Source organism: Calypte anna, chromosome 2 (genome assembly GCF_003957555.1).
Source record: "Calypte anna isolate BGI_N300 chromosome 2, bCalAnn1_v1.p, whole genome shotgun sequence".
NCBI classification, from domain to species: Eukaryota; Metazoa; Chordata; class Aves; order Apodiformes; family Trochilidae; genus Calypte; species Calypte anna.
The window spans coordinates 46,164,920-46,181,973 of record NC_044245.1 but is presented as its reverse complement, the minus strand read 5'-3'; the positions used below and the strand labels follow the sequence as shown (position 1 = coordinate 46,181,973).

The following is a 17,054-nucleotide window of genomic DNA, read 5'->3' as shown; positions in this document are numbered from 1 at the left end:
GTCCAACCTCCATCATCCTGCTCTCCAGCAAAAATACAAATTTGACAATAAAAGCAGGAAGACAGTTTATGAGGAGCATTTTATCTGAATTAAAGTTGGAGTGGGCTGTGAACTCCCATGGGACATCTAGGTTTACACGCTTCAGATGAAACCATAAATTGAATATTAAACATGAGTTTTTATCAAATCATATTTCTCCCACAGAAGGCTGAGGACTGCCTATGTTTTTAATCTAATTCGCTATGTTTACGAGTGGTAGAAAAGGTGGTTTTATCAGCCACTCTATCTTTCTAGTTCTATTTGAAGGACTTAAATTTTGTTTTCCTAACACAGCTAAGAAAACTATAATGAAAAAAAAAGAAAAATCATCTATAATCTGTGAAAAGGCTCTCTAAAATCCATCAACCAAGTTGTATCCATAATTGCCTCCCTGGCTTATCAAAAAAAGGCTCATTTGCATTATCTGTTATCTTTAGATACCCATCCTGGTCTATAAACAGTTATCAATCCCATTCAGAGGCCAGTCCACAAATTGAGGTTTTCTATAGAGGGAATTAGCTATAAACAACCCTCAGGCAATTTTCTTTGACAGCCAATGGTAAACCAAAGGAAGTAACTTTAATAGTGATTTACAGTTCTTCTCTGGTTTCCATCCAACTTTTCCTTCTTGGGCTTCTGTTCCATCCAAAAAGGAATTTTTCAGATGTTCTAATTTCCCACTCAAGATGCAATCAATCCCAACTCTAGGTGTGTCTAATCCAATTTTTACGGTATGTTCATGGGCCAGCACCAGAGAAAAAGAACTCTCTTTTTATTTTCTTTCAATTGCTTCTGCTGCTATCACAAGACTTGTCATCTCCTGGTGTGAAATGCACAACAGTAGAAGAGAGAGGGAAGGAGATTTGAGAGAGACAGAAATGAACCAACCTACCAAAAAGAAAGGGGAAAAGAGAGAGACAAAATAAAATTAACATTTGGAATTATCATATGTACTGAAAGCTTTAATTTACCAGAATATTAATTAAATCAAGATTTTTAAAGACTGTGCTGATTTTTTAGTCTCTTATTTAAATCCCAATCTGCTGTTCAAGTGGGATATATAGGATTGGACCCCAGCTTCACACCAACAATCTTCCTCATCTATACCACAGTGAAGTCAAGCTCTGTTCTGCTTGCTGACACACACCATCCTTACACACACACGAGCAAACCCCACTGCCTGACCTCCCGCACCACCAAGACTCAGAGGAATGCTCCTCCCTAACAAATAAAAGAAATTTTCTCTTAACAGCTCAAAATATGTTCTTGCTAACTCCGGACTTCCAAGACATGCACATTTAAAATATTTATTTTTCAATCTCTAATTAAAAAAATACCTCTAAGCAACTGACACACAGAGAGGATCTTACTGTGCATCACAGGCACAGCAAAGAAATAACAAGCAGGGGCAACATTCCTCTCTGGGAAAACTACAGTAAATGAAGGTAAAACAGCCCAAAATCCACTGAAAACAGAGACCTATGTGGATTTGCATCTGTGAAAGCAGCTGCAGAAGAATAGAGGAGAACTGCATCGAAGAGTCCAGCAATTAATACATATTCCCTGTATCAACAAAGCCCAATAAAAATAGTTTTCTTTTACAAAAAGGAAAAATACATTTAAAACTCAGAACACAAAGCCTATGCAGTCTCCTGTTCCTTTTCTCTAAATATACTACACATGAAGGGTGCACATAAATATATATATATATATGTGTGGGTTATTTTTCCCCTGATTGAAAGCTACCCTAATGGGTAGGCACTAATGGATTTGAAGTGATAAGGAGAAGGCGGACATGCAAAATGCTCCAGAACTTCTGTTCCTAATCAATCACCAGAGATCAGTGACATCATTCAAGCCTTTGATCAGAGCTCCCCTTTCAAGCTTAAAAAGGGGGATAGATTGACCCACACCAGTGAAGGGACTGAAGAAACACCTAGGATACAATTCACAGTGAAATATGAGAAGTCACCGGCATCTCTCTTCATAAAAGCTATCCCTTCCCACCTTCCTCAACGAATACAGCACACATTCCAGAGCAACCAAGCACAAACAACAGATTAATCTTTTTCCCCAATAATTAGAAAACAGCAAAGGAAAAACCACTGAAAATAAAACCTGAAAGGTTTTTAGAATAGTCTGCACAAACATTTTAGCCCAAGCAGGCAGTTTATTATTTTTGCTTGCATTTAAAAATCTTATCAAGCCAAAAAAAAAAAAAAAAAACCAACCTAAACAGTAACTTAATTTTTCCAGACTGCCTGAGAAGCTTTAATAACCAAAGGCTGATGCCTGTTTGTAAAGAAGAACTAATTTTCAGGAAAACCAGCCTCACGGCAAGTGTTCGCTACACTTAGCACCGGCCTTTGTCCGCATCAGGGCATTCAGAAAGTCCGGATCACTAATCCCACTTCAGCTAAAATTGAGCTCCATTGTTTCTCAGTTCATCTGAGTTTCCATGGCACTTACTAGGACTTAAGTGTTATTTACTTAGTGCGGATTGTTAAAAACAAAAAACAATGACCAAGTCCTAACGTGAGCACCAAGTTTGCTTTTATTTTTTTTTTTTCCCTTTTTACTTTCATTAAGCTCAGGCTGCAGTCAGCATTTTACAGACTCAGAGACTTCTTCAATCTAAAAATCTTCAAGAAAAGCAAAGTTGAAAACAGACGTGGAAAACATTCACTCCATTGTTTTGGCTTGGTTTTCCCCCCCATCTGTATTTTAAAAAAATCTAATTGAGCTTCCTGAACAGCAGCAAAAATGTAGTTTATTATCTCCCTCATCAGGTGATCAATGATTTCATTAATAGGACAGATAACAAAACTGTCATATCATCGACAGAGTTATGAAAGATGATCCCGGCTTCTTGCTCCATTTTCCAAGGTCTGGGATTCTCTGTGGCAGCTCTGAGTCCATTCAATATTTTCCACAGACAGAGAAAAGTGAAAATCCATTTTGAAACCAATTTCAATTAGGATCCAGAAGCTGTTATCACAGGTGTCGCAGAATGGGCCCGTAAGTGGAAATGTCGCCTATCCATTCTGAAATGAAACCTTATCAGGGGCTACGAAGATGGCTGAGGACAGCCTATCTGTAAATTACTTTTCGTCCTGTGTTAACTCAACCCTAGTTCTGTCATATGGAATTCTTTCCAGCCCCTCGTAATAATCTAATGACTAACTAGGCGCTGCACCAAAACCGCTTTTATTCTGCTCGGGCTTCCCCCTCCGAACAGGGCTGCAAATGCAAATAATCGGAGGCGGCCAGGCGAGCCGCTGTATTTATTAGTATCATTTAAAGCTCTCATAGTTTATTACAGGGAAGTAACGGGCTTGCATTCTGAAGCCTGTCTCCACCCATTGCATTCCTGGTGATTTTTCAATTGCAAACTCCAAGGCCCAGTTATTTCATTAATTCAGCACCCAAGTAGTGAGGCTTTTCTCTCACATCTTTCAGTCTCCTTTTAGCAAATTATCCCATGACGGAGGATTTATTCAGTCAAAGACCTCGGACTTTGAGAGGCAACAAAAGAATCAAGAGACTTTCTGGTCCACCTGCCTGGCGAATGATGAGGCAGGGTAAAGCCTCCCCTAGAGAAACCAATCAAACCATTGTGTGGCACAGTCAGACCTTTTCAACTGTCAAGCCAGGAGAGCAGGAAAAGAGATGAAAGAACTCAGGATGAAGCTACCATTTACAGAACCATGTGGGAATGGTCTCCAAAGATTTAGTAATTGGGATGGAACTCAACTTTCTGAAAACTAAAAGAAAGAAAGAAAAAGGGAAAAAAAAAAAGGAAAAAAAAAAAAAAAGAAAGAAAAGAAAAGAAAAGAAAAGAAAAGAAAAGAAAAGAAAAGAAAAGAAAAGAAAAGAAAAGAAAAGAAAAGAAAAGAAAAGAAAAGAAAAGAAAAGAAAAGAAAAGAAAAGAAAAAAGAGAGAAAGAGAAGAGAAAGGAAAGAAAGAAGGGAAGAAAAGAGAGAGACCAGGAGGAGGGGAAAACACTACCAGTCAGGCCCAGAGGAACTTTTCTACAAAATCCTCTATTGTTATGTATGAACCCCTACACTGGAAAAGAAGAGAAAGGCAAGCACAGGACAGGGACAGAGGGAGACAGAGAGAGACTGAGAGAGTGAGAGAGAGAGAGCAAACAGTTTGTAACACTAACTTAAGTTTCAGCAATTTATTGTCATCTTATTTTAGGAAAACCTCCATCAATAGCAGTCTGTTCTATTAAGCAGAATTTAAAAAGTCCCTTTAGTTTGTGATATCTGGGCACATTTTCAAGATATTGCTTGTGGGACTTAAGTTTTCCACATTTCCACTTGGCTGCACATGGAACATGCACGAAAAGTTGTATTAAATGAATATGGAAATGGAAACCAGCGTATTTTAAGCAGCTGGCATGTGCAAAGAATGTGCACACACAGCTCCTGTGTAGTAAGACTCCAGCTGACTGCAGGCATAAGATTAGGAACTGCTTTTTGATAATGTGACCCATAAAGCCTTACAAGTGAAATTAAAAAAAAAAATAATAATAACAAAACCCAGTATTTCCTGTGTATTTCTCTTTTCCAAAGTGCCTCTGCACACTTGAAGTATACATTCATCAGTAGGTCCAGATCACATTTACAAGTAAATTAACATTTTTCTGAATTGCCTGCTTTACAAACAAAAACAGAATCTGCAAATTAAATTGTGACCACTTGCAGTATACATCAAAGGCAAAGACTTTCAATGTGAAACAAGATAATAACACAGCAATAAAATCAATCTTATTCTCCCTTAGTTAGGATGGCAAAAGAATGCATATCCCTCCCACCCTCACCCCAAAATAATGAGGTATGGCTTGGAAAGAATACAAAGAATGTAGTTTTAATACATCCCTCCTTTACATAATCACATACCATAGCCTAAGCATACTTTTCCCACTTATTGGCATATGTGTTTAGTTAAACAATTTCTACTAATTCTACTAAGCCAAGATGAGGTTTTGTATCTTCCGGCAATAAAAATAAATAAATATAATCAAAGGCACCAATGATGCTTGATTATTTCATCTTAACTGGAGACAGATATGAAACAGAAAACATCTAGAAGAGAAAAGACAAATGCCACTTGAAAACCTGCTAAGTAATTTAATTACTGCAACTGCCTTAATTTACACAGCTTAAAGCCAAAGACTATGCTTGCCAGAGGGATTGCCTAGTTTTCAGTCAATTAGAAGGATTTTTACGTTTTCTTTTTATTTACTTTAAGAAGAGTTATTCCACATAGCTCCTTCACTTTCAGATTCCCAAATCTGTGCTCCTCTTCAGGACACAGATATGAGAGGTTTCTACTTTTATTTTTTTAGAGCCCATCCAATTCTACCCAGCCCCCTGGGGAGGACTGTTTGTTGACACCATTTCCAGCAGCAGGGAGGAAGGTTCCACTGCTTGGGGCAGCCACGCTGCTGACATCCAGTCTCCCTGCTTTGGCACAGGCTGGCACAGCAGTGAAAGGTCATTAGGAGGTCCTTCCACTTTTAGGGTATCTTCCCCAGAGGCCAGCAGTTAACAGCAGTAAGCAAGCCCTTTTCTGGAAAGCTAACAAGATCACTGAAGCTTCAGGTGCCAACAGCCTTTTTCTTAACAAAAATCAAGCCTCTTGGTTGCTTCCTCTTCCCCAGTGCTGAGGGCTGCAAAGCCTGAACTTTGGAGATTTGATTGATACTGGACTCTTGCAAAGCACTACAGAGCATGGCAGAGTTGCCATACTGCAGAAACCCATTTTAAACCTTTTAACTATTATATCAGGTACAACTGCAATACAGTTGCTTGGAGGGTGGGGGGAGAGAGAGGGGGAGATGTTTTGTTTTTCAGGAAGAAAAACATCTCCCCAGTGTATAATTCCCTAAATTTAACCTCCACCTCGTCCAGGTGGCAAACTTCTGCTGCTAGCTAATGTTTTCTCCCAATTCCACCTCGTGTTATCCAGCAGGATGTTAAGTCATTACTTACTGATTACAGTGATTGCGAGGATAAGCCACTCAATCATCTCTCCCTGGAACTTGCAAAGGGATACAGGAGGATTGACATTTAATATCCCTTACACTATTAACTACTGCAGGGAGGGGAGAGGAGAAAAAAAAGGGGCGAAATCTCAGCAGAATTAATGAAGCAATACTCCACTGCATTTGCAGATGGGTGGGTTTAGAGCAGGGTAAGGGGGCAGGGCTGGCTCACTGAGGAACACCAGAAAATAGTATTAGGCAGAATGAGTTATTACAGTCTACACTAAATTCTAACTTGATGAGTGAAACTAGTAAGCATAAAGTACCACAGGTGCATTACTCTGAATGAACATGTATTTAATCAGCTACTCACATCAGATTACAATATCCAAAGCCATGCAGTCCCCACTTAATTACAACCTCCAATGCTTCAAGCATCAGGAGAGTTCATCCTCCCCAAGGATAGGTACCTTCCCTCAGTTATTCACTTAGGACCTGGCCACAATTATTAGAACAGAAGGGTACTTTTCTGCTCTACAACATGTGACAATTCTACTCTCACTTTTCATGCTGATGTATTCCACCATTACAGATAGGAATTACTTGCAATATTTGTCTTGCTGAAGAACAAAACCCTCTGAAAAACCTATACTTTGAAGATGGTCACTTGTAATATCCAGTACTGCAGGATGTTGTTTCCTCCTTGGCATGAAAGTAAGAAATTAAGAGGGCCCTTCCATCCCCTTTGATTTCAGGAGAGGAGAATGGCATCTCCTAATCACTTTGCAAAATCAAGTCTCATACTCAATTTGGGACTCAATTTGCAGGCCACTAAAATAGTACAGGCAATATTTCTTGATATCTACAACCTCTTTTGAACCCTGACTTTTCAATGGGAATCTGAGCACATCAGTCCAACAAGGGGGCCAAGAATGGGTATTATGATTAACACCTATTTTATGGTGACCTTGAAAGCATGCAGAAGGACAAGCAACTAACTGAAAGTTTAGATAGGAAATGTGATTCTTAAGGGGTCGCAGACTGGTGAACACTTGCCTCATTCCACCCTGAAAGAACTACTAAGAAGAAGAAAAAAGAAAAAAAAAAAGATCTAAATTAAGCTGGCTCTTCTTCAGAAAGAATCAAAGTGGATGAATGAACTTCCTCTCATTTATTCATCTATCAAGCCTGGTTTTAGGTTACATTACCATTAAGATAATAATTTCTGCTTTCTATCACTTTAAAGTATGTTCTCAATAACGACCTAATTCTGATAAAGGTAGTCTAGTAGTCAAGTCCACAACCTACATACGTTTATAATTAGTTTAGGTTTTTGGGGTTTTTTTAAGGCAGAGTAATAGGTTAATAAGAAATATCAGATTACACTGGAACGAGCTCATGGGTCAAAAACTAGACAAAACACATCAAACTGAAAATAAGTGCTTGCCTGTCAGGCACTAAAAGAGTCCCTATACAATAACTGCATTGTTTTAATGCAACGTTAAAAAAAAGCAGTTTAGATCCGAAATGTGCAAAAGAGGAAAGCATTTTAGTCACTGACAAAACTTAGGAGCCAAACAGTATATACACATCGGGGTTTAACACAGTATTATAATCCCATAATGTTCTTCAAGCAGTGCCACAAAGCAGAGGTTTGACTTGTAAAGTATTAATTCATCCATCACAGAAATACTCTCTACTCTTTGGAAAATAAAGTGAAAAATTAATTACACCCATGCTACAGATTTAGTGAAAATCTGTAAACTGCATATAGCTGAGGGCTCTGTTAAGTTAGCATGGGGTTTTTTGGTCAACTCCTCCCAACAATAAACCTGATTCACCTACAAAGCAGAGCACAGAGTGGGAGCAGTAAGCCTTGGCAAAGCATTATGCGACCGCCTCATTTTAAGCGTGCAGACGCTCACACTGGGTCCAGCAGAACCATTCCTCTGTGAAAAGCAAAGCATTCACGTGAGCACTGCCTGGACTGGAGCTGAGACCGGGGAGGGCTGGCAACTGCCCGTGCTGGGGTGCAGGAGGGTCCTGGAGCAGCTTGGGCAGCACAGGGAGAAGAGTGATGGGAGCTCTCTGCTTTGGCAGCTCAGTGCTCAGCCTGACAGGGACTTGGCGAGCCCCTGATCCCAAGCGCAGCCCAGCACGCTGCTCGCCCTACAGCCTGGCATTCCCTGGCACAGCCACACGGAGGAAAAGCCAAGATCAAGCCTCCACGTCGGTGTTCATCACACTTCAGCAAGGCAGGTCACCGGGCAGACTTCTGCAGTGTTTGCAGAATTCACCCGAAGTTTTCTTTTTTAATTCTGGGATTACTTGAAATTACAGAAGGCACTGTGTTATCCGACAGAGGATTAGCAGAGCAGGTTTTAAGACTTGCAACACCAGGTGAAGGCCCTCCAAAGGGAGCACAAAACTAACTGTAATGAGTTATCAATGGATAACTCTCTTCAGAAAGCAATTCCTCGTGCAACCTGATAGAAAACTGTGCTTGCATGCAGCAGCTTTCAGGATGATGACCAAAATCCATGCACTGAAATGGCAGGGAACAGGGTCTTATGTTGCTTTGTCTCAAAAAAAGAGGCAAGAATTCACTCCTGTGAGAAGCTAAGGCCCGACAACACAGCACTGTGGTAGCAAGGTGGTGAGGGACACTGGCCTCATTGCTCGGGTGTAACACCAGCAACATAGTCATGACATGAAAACAGTATTTATTTGTTGCTGTTATTCTGTCAAAGCAGATCAGTCTGAAGCTATCAAATCATTAGATACACAAAAGCAATCTTACTTTATGTCCTAGCACAAACTTTGGACTTAACATTTGCTTTGGTAAATGCTCCAGAAAGTTTCTACACTAAGAGGGCATTTTTATATACAGGAAGGAATGGAATCTTTTATCCCTATGAAGCCCAACCATGTATCCCTGAAAAGTTGTTTTCTTGGTTATACATGGAGGTAGACAAGAAACACAAATGTTGGAGACCCTGGTGACTGTTTCGTAAGTTAACATCTCCATTAGCAGTTTTCTTTAGCAGTTGTTCCCCTCCTTGGATATTAGCCTAGCAGTAAAAATAGCAAAGAAGGAGTAAAAGGAACAATTTGCAAAGAAATGTATCCTAGTAAACTGGGTGCTGTTTGGTTGAGATACACAACATGAAACACAAAGTAGAGAAAAAAAAAAATCAAAATCTTGCAAAAATTAATTCAAAACAAAGTAAGAGTAGTCCTAAATTACAAAGTCCCACTCAGAATCAAAATACACCAAAGATTTTTATAAGTTATTACCAATTACGAATTTTTCTTTTTTACTTTTTTGATCATATGTATTTTAAAAGATGTTTTAATTTGCTCCAGCACTAAAACCTTCCCCACATGTTTCAGCCTGGAGCACATTTTAATGGCTTAGCTATAAATCCTTGAAATTAGGAGTTTATAATGGAAACACTGTCACAGAATCTAACACAGCGCAAGCATTTTAGCAATCCAGTCAGAGTTTGTAGTTAGGTGAGGGAAGCAGAAATCTTTTTTGTATTAAGTAATGACAGGAACTCAGCAGAAGTGGGTAACGTGAACTACAGCCCACGTTTTCTTACTCTTTGAGTCTGCAGAGCAGATGGAACCTTCCAAAGGGCACCCACAAGTCTGGGCCTCATAACTTGCCTTGAATAATTACAGTTAAGACACAAGCTGCCCTCCCATGTCACCTTTCCCACTTTCCCTTGCACCTAGATTTACACCATGGTCTTCAAAAGCCAGTTTGCACATCATGTGATTTAAAACTCGACATTGATTTTAACATAGATTCTGCTACCAGGTATGTTATTTTGGGGAGTTGTGGGCATAAAGGCATTTTCTTTGTTTTTTCTCATGGTGAGGTTTGCAGTAAACCAATAACAGCTCTCAATCTGCTTATGATCCAAATTCTGACTGGCTCAGAGAACAACAGAGGTACTGAGAAAACACTGGTTTCCACATGACACCTCAGAGAGCTGTCCCTGAATTACATTAACCTGCAAACTTTGGTAATTTTCTGTCCTGTTTACTGTGTTTTTCAAGAGAGAAGCACTGATACTAGACATGCTTACTAGGTGACACTGGTATGATAGGCAGATGTTGCTCTGCAATGGCAGAAGAGTTTTCTGACAAAAACAGCAAGAATCATTCCGTCTTTTTGTTATTTTTAAGAGTACCTTACCTTGTTTAACAGAGCATTCAAATGCAAATCACACCATTTAACATTACCACAGTCCTCTCAAAAAGAAAAAGAAGAGGCACTGAATCAACAAAAGCTGCATGTGGCTTAGGAGTGGTGTCTTATATCAACTGATGAAGTTCTTCTTGTAACACTCATTCCACCATTAAAGAACAAAAGATGCAAATGCAATGTAAGCTCCAACTTTCATGCAAATTGGTCCTTGTAACCAAAATTCATTATCAAGACAATCACATCTGCAAGAAGTAAAACTTTAAAGCACTGCAACAGTGAAACTCATGTTTAAGTTCCTAAAGCTTTGGATTTCACATTTGTTTTGGTACATACTCCAGGAAGTTTCTACACTAAGAGGGAATTTTTATATCCAGGAAGGAATGGAATCTTTTATCCCTGGAAGCCCAACCATGTATTTCTGAAAAGTTGTTTTCTTGGTTATAAATGGAGGTTGACAAGAAACACAAAGGTTGGAGATGCTGCTGACTTCCCTAAATACAAAGACTAGGAAGATCAACCTTTAGTCACTGAAAAAAAAAGGTAACGGGCATTATCTTCACCAGATGAGCCCTCGGGCCTTAGGATGTGTGCTAGCATCTCATTCCACAATGAGAGACAATTCCAGTAACAAAACTTTCCAGTCATTCCAACAATTCATTAGTCTTAGAATCATTTGCCCTTGAGAGTTTGCAGGTAGTGAAGAACTAGTATTACCATTAAAGGGAAAAGTTAGAATAGAAAAAGAAAATTATTTGGTCATGGGGTAAAACAGAAAAAGCGTAGACATCCTGAAGGCTTTATTTTTAGCCCTCTAAAGCTAAATGTTTAATTAAAATGTTAAAGCTAGCCCAATCAGAGGACTTGTGCCAGTATTGTGTTTGAGTACAAACCCCTGGCATTTCAAAGAATATGCATATGTGTTCAAGTGTGCATCTGTTTGAAAAATTGGGCCAATGTGGAAAATCCTATTACAAAAAAAAAAAAAATACAATAGGGAGTTCTTCAGCTCATGCAAACCACTGTAATTCTATTGACAGCAATGGATCTGTACAGACTTACACCAGCTGAGGATCTAATTTCATATGCCTTACAAAACTGATGTAACTTTTTCCATAGCTGCTCAAGAGTTTCTATACTCTCGCGGGGATCAACTCCACCAGTAGATCAGCAGGTGCTGAGTTTGCTTTGAATCTGATGTTCAGTCATACAGAAGGATACTGGGACATGTGCCATCTAATTTTACTGACCCACAGAGATTCCCCTCTAGTAAGGCTGTAGGATTCGTGTATTTTCTACTTTAGTCTAATGGGAGGTACAAGTTTCTTTGAGAAAGCAAAAACCTTTCTTCAAGATATCGAAGTGAGAACCTGACCTGGACCACAAACCCAGATGAGTGAGGATGATGGAAGCAGAAAAGGTGAACAGAAAATGTTTTGCCAGGAACACACCTGAACTCCAAACTGTGCAGAAAGACATTTTTAACCAATTTTTAACCGTTATTAGACTGATGTGCAAAAAAACAACAGTTAAACTGCAGCTATCCAAAATTCACAGGTTCAAACACACCTTTGCTATTTTCTTTCCTAATGCAAATGGAGTTTTGCATTAGAAGGGACCAATACACTCAATCCTCTCTTACACTGAAAGGGACAGAGATGGGAATTACGCACTCTCCTGAGAGGCAGAGAATATGTAAAATTGTCAAGTGAAATAATCTCTGGGGAGAATTAAGCAAACTACTCCAGTTTTGCAAAGCTACAAGCTGTACAGTCACAACTTCAAAATTAATTCATGGGAGGACACACTCTTAGACTGATATATTTCTCCTGGCCATTACAGAACTTTGGTGAGGAGGGGGCATCAGCCCTTCTGAGGAGCAAGTTTATTTGTAAAAGAAGAAAAGTAATATTTTACATCAATTCTGAAAGAGCTACTTCTGTCTCTTTTGTAATAACTAATTATTTAACGAGCATAAGAGATTTCAATGGCTAAATGCAAAGCACTTGCAAATTCTGCCAGGCTAATCAAGACAGTTTCCAAAACACCAAAAAACAGGAACTTCCTATAATAAATCACTTAACACATTTACATCTCAAATTAGAACATCTGGAAGAAAAAGACTATGCCTGATGCCAAAACAGGCCTTGTGTCCTACCACTTTCCACCACTACCACCACCACCCCCCCCTTCTTTTCTTTAGCGTCTCCTTAGAACAAGCACTGATCCAGGTGCAAATGCTCAATTCACAAGGAATGCAGTGAACATAAAATTACCGTAGGTTTGGCTGCTAGTAAATCCCTGCTGTTACTCACCATTGGAAGTTGTGCTGGAGGCAACAGCTTTCTCACTGACATCTGTTCGACTGGAGCATTTCACGATGGAATTCTCCACTTTTTTCTTCTCCGTTGTGGTTGAGCTATGGGACTGTGCCTCCATGATGACTTCTCATTACTTCAGCTCTCCTTGTACTAATACCTGAATGAAACAAAAGAGCCATAACATTTAAATAGTATGTGAAAGCTCAGACCAAAAACTCTCACACATCTCTCACCTGAAGAAGTGCCTGCAGCAAAACTGAATTAGCAGTCCAAAGGCCATTTCTGGATGCCAATCAAATTATGTGTGCATGCATGAATTCCCGAGGAATTTAAGGAAACACTCACACAAAAAATAAGTATGTTTGCCTTTAAAGAGGATCACAAACCACTATGCTGCTTGATGGGTAAAGTCCATTTTTTTCAAGTCTAAAAGGTTTTCATGGACACAGGGGAGAAAAGCCAGTATTTTTCTCCTATGCCCAGAGCACCTTGGAACAACTCAAAAGAAATCAAGACAGACCTTCAAGTTTACTATAGAAGCCAAATATTTAAATTACAACATTCACACTATCCGAACACACTGCAGCAAGAATTCCCTTGTCTATCTCTACACCTTGTCCTACTCAATGTAAACATCTCTCACTTTGTTTGTTCAGAAATCTAACTCAAACAAAAGTGCATTGGAGCAACAACCTGAAAACCACAGGGAAAGGCAAATATTATTGCTAATGGCAGATAATGAGATCACTTTTCTTTGCAGGAACACACTGAAAATTGAAAACTCTGAAGAGGTGCATGTCTGCTTGTTCTGCCTTTCCTGGATGTTCTCAGTGTCATCTCCAGCAATTCATTAATTATATACCCTGAAGACCACTCCTCCTTATTCTCAGAGCTTTGACATTCCTGCCAAGAAGCCCACAAGCTTCTGAAAGGCTTTTGTGCAGCAGTGTATCCACACTGGGCCCCAAGATCTCAAGGATCTTAGGCTCTGAAGAACGCAAGCATCTCCATGCACTGGTCTGAAGATTAACTTGATACATGCCAGTCTGTCCAAGTCAGCTTTACACCAATCATGTACACAAATTATGCAGACACCATGCTTGGAACTGAAGTACCTGGGTACTTCAGTAGTTTGAAAATAATCCTATCCACAAACAACATAAAATAAAAATAGGGTTTTCAGCTCTGAGCAGCGCTGCAGTCATTAGCTAGAGGGGTCTGAAACGGAAGGAAGTCACACTGTTCTAGAACAACATCTAAATGAGTAAAAACACTAAAGACTTCAAAATATGCCACAAAGTAAACTATAATGAAGTGTAATTACATTAGCAACCTGTTTCCCCAATTCTGACAGGCAAAAAACCCAAACCAAACGAACAAATGAAAAAAAAGGAGGGAAAAAACCAAAAAAACAAAACAAAAAAGAAGTCTACAAAGCCAATTTATCACAAACACAGCTGTCTAGTAAACCTTCCCCTTCCCACCTCCCTAGTAGGAGTTCTTTTTAATAGCACAATAAAACACTCCAAAGCCTCATTGTTATATAGTGGGGATCAAAGAAGAGCCCAATCACTAAATGAATCATTATTTAGCTAAGCAGCATAGCCAGAAAATAGACCGAGATATCAGAGACTCTCTGCCCCTTACTGATCTAACCTGGCTTCAGATTCTTCTTCCCAAGATCCTTTCTTGCTAAAAACAGGAATAACAAAGCTCTGCCTACCATGACAGTGTACTTACATGAGTACTTTCAAGATCTACCTATGAAAGTACTATAAACATTATTATGTTCTCCAAAACAACTTCCCACTAGAACATGAAGGGGAATGTCAGACACCTCCAAATGTGAAGGAGAGATATAGCAATACCCAACTTGCAGCAGCCCTCACTTGTACCCAGCAATGCACAAACCTCCTTGAGGAGAGATCTCATATAAGCTTTGTAAATAGCACCTTTCCAAATCTCTCATATGCTTTCTCTCATTTTCCCCTTGTACACCTCATAAATCCACAGCTTTGGTCAGTTACCATATAAACCCAGTGTTTTCAGTCCCTTACATCGGCAGAAACTGGGAGGATGCTGGCATTGCTACCAAGTTCTTTACTCCACACTGACCACAACATGCACGTTTTCTCTGTACAGCCCTAACAACATAACTATCAAAATCTGCCTCTACCCAGACTCTGGACACTGTGTAAGCAAGTCTTTGTGCTCAGACTACCTTCCTTTGAGATATCTGATATTCTCTAAAAATCATTAGCTCTCTATGATGTCTCCAAAGGATTTTTAAAAGCTATATGTTTTCAGTTGTGGTTATTTTTCTTGTGTTTTGCCTTTTAAGGACCATGTCTGCTATTCAGATGGCATTTTCATTGACATCAAAGAGTTTGATTGTCTGAAGCTTGGAGGGGGAAGCTGCAGAATTTGTGCCCCATTTTCTTCTCTCCTCAGTTCATAAGGCTGTTTCTTTTGCCTAGAAGCCATGAAAGGAAACAATTAAGCTCCCCACTCAAATAGAGAGGAAGCAGCCCCATATGCCACCCCCATTTCACAAGGCCAGTGGAGCAGCATGAAACATTTGGGCAAAGGTCACAAAAATGATGACAGGTATCTACAGCAGTTCCACCACCTCCTGCCACGGAGATGTCTGTGCAGATGCGAGCACAGAGCCCTCACTTATCTCCACCCCCTTCCCCTCTCTGCCGTGGCAGGACAGGACCTCTATTACAATCTGACCCTACGACTGCTCAGAAAAGGAAGATGAAGGCACAGTAAGGAGTTAACACTGCCATAATCTCCTAAAAAGCATCCTTGGGACATCTGTAACTCATGAGCAACAAGTGGCTGCTCTGACTGGCATCCACCCATTCTCTTGGCTATTTTTTATCGTTTGCTGACCAAAACACTAGAAAAATCTCATTGGTGGGATTGTTTTCTTTAATAGAGGAAGACTAGCAGACATACTTCCACATTTCCCTCCAGTCTCTATCACTTTCCTGTTTTATGCTACCTAGTGTGGATGATGGTATGGAACAGGGCTTTACATTGCGGCTTAAAGCTAATTTTTGGTCAGAAAACTGCAGAATTGGCCATGAGCTAATATAAACATCTGTTCTTGGTACCTGTTCTGCTTCACGTCTGCTCAGCTTACCCACAGAAGGCTGTTTTTATTCGTGTCAGCATGGAAGAGGAAACACCACAGGAGTAAACTTTCTTCCTTGGCTCTGCACCCTGCTCCACAAGGTAATGGCCTCAGCACATTCCCTCCTGTGCCTGCCTTCCTTCCTCTGCTCCCAGCCTACACATGCACGTGTGGCAACTCTGTCTGCAAGAATTACAGCAGCTCCAGTTACACTCCAGTGCCTTATCAACTACATGGTGGTATGCATGGCTGGGAAAGTAAGGAAAGCCAGGAGAGATGGCAGGAGTAGTAATTAGAGATAAGTGTTTTGGTATGTTTTGCCAAGAATGCCCAATAGGGAAGCAGTCAACTGGAAATTAACATGGTGGCCCAAAAATTTAATTTTTTCCTGAAGATGAACTTGAACCCGAACTGGAAATACAAACCAGACACACATGCCTTCTAGACTCATTCTCCTTAATTTTAGCTGTGGCTTTTATTTTGCCTCAGAAATTGTACTGAAATATGAAAACTGCAGTCTAAAAAATAAAAAAATTTTTTTTTAAAGTGAAGACTTTTCACTAGCTGCTAACCCCTATCAGCATGCATTCTGAAAATCAGCTAGCCTGACATCAAATTCACATTAAAATACGAAGTATTTTGTATGTCAGCACACATGGCCCTCACCAGCATGTGGGTCAGCAAGTTCCCTGTTCCTGCCCCCAGGCTTTAGACATTATGTATTTGTCTGCAGCAAGGAGCTCTGCTTTCAAAAAACCAGAAAGCTCGATTCTGTCACCATGTCTATGAGAATGAATAGCAAGATAATGCTGTAAGAGTATATGGGCAAAAGCCTGAATTTTCATAGGTAAATAGAGGGATAAACATTCCTTCCTGAAAGCAAACATTCATGGTTTTTTCCCATTCAACCATGCTTGAACCCTCTGCAATTTCCCTAAAGCCTGAACCCACTGCACAATTAACTCCAGATTCCCGTATCAAATCTAATCCCTCTCAAAACACCAACCTGCCTGCAGGTGTATCTCTTCTCTTTAGACCACAAAGGTAAACTTTCACCAATTCCATATTAATCATAGAATCACAGAGTGGTTTCAGTTGGAAGAGTCCCTAAAGATCATCTTGTTCAAACTCCCCTGCATGGGCAGGGACACAGCTAAATTGGAGGAATTTTAGGAACAAGCTACTGGAATGAACTTGTTCAATGAGGAAAACTCTCTCTTAAAACAAGTCTCAACAAATGACAATATGTTGGAAATGTATTTTGAACAAAAAATTCTTTCAAGCAAACTGAAATTATGTAATTTTCCATCCTTATGTATGCTGGTCATAAAATTGTGCCTC

The 17,054-nt window shown here is 39.8% G+C and overlaps 1 protein-coding gene across 1 annotated transcript in view; it reads right to left on the bottom strand.

Annotated features, from left to right (window-relative positions):
* The window catches only part of GLI3 (GLI family zinc finger 3), a 208,151-nt gene that overhangs the window by 179,501 nt on the left and 11,596 nt on the right, over nt 1–17,054 (bottom strand). Inside the window, exon 2 of the mRNA XM_008498278.2 lies at nt 12,566–12,728. Coding sequence (XP_008496500.2) covers nt 12,566–12,689 — 124 coding nt within the window. The 5' untranslated portion in view covers nt 12,690–12,728. The remainder of the gene's footprint in view (nt 1–12,565; nt 12,729–17,054) is intronic.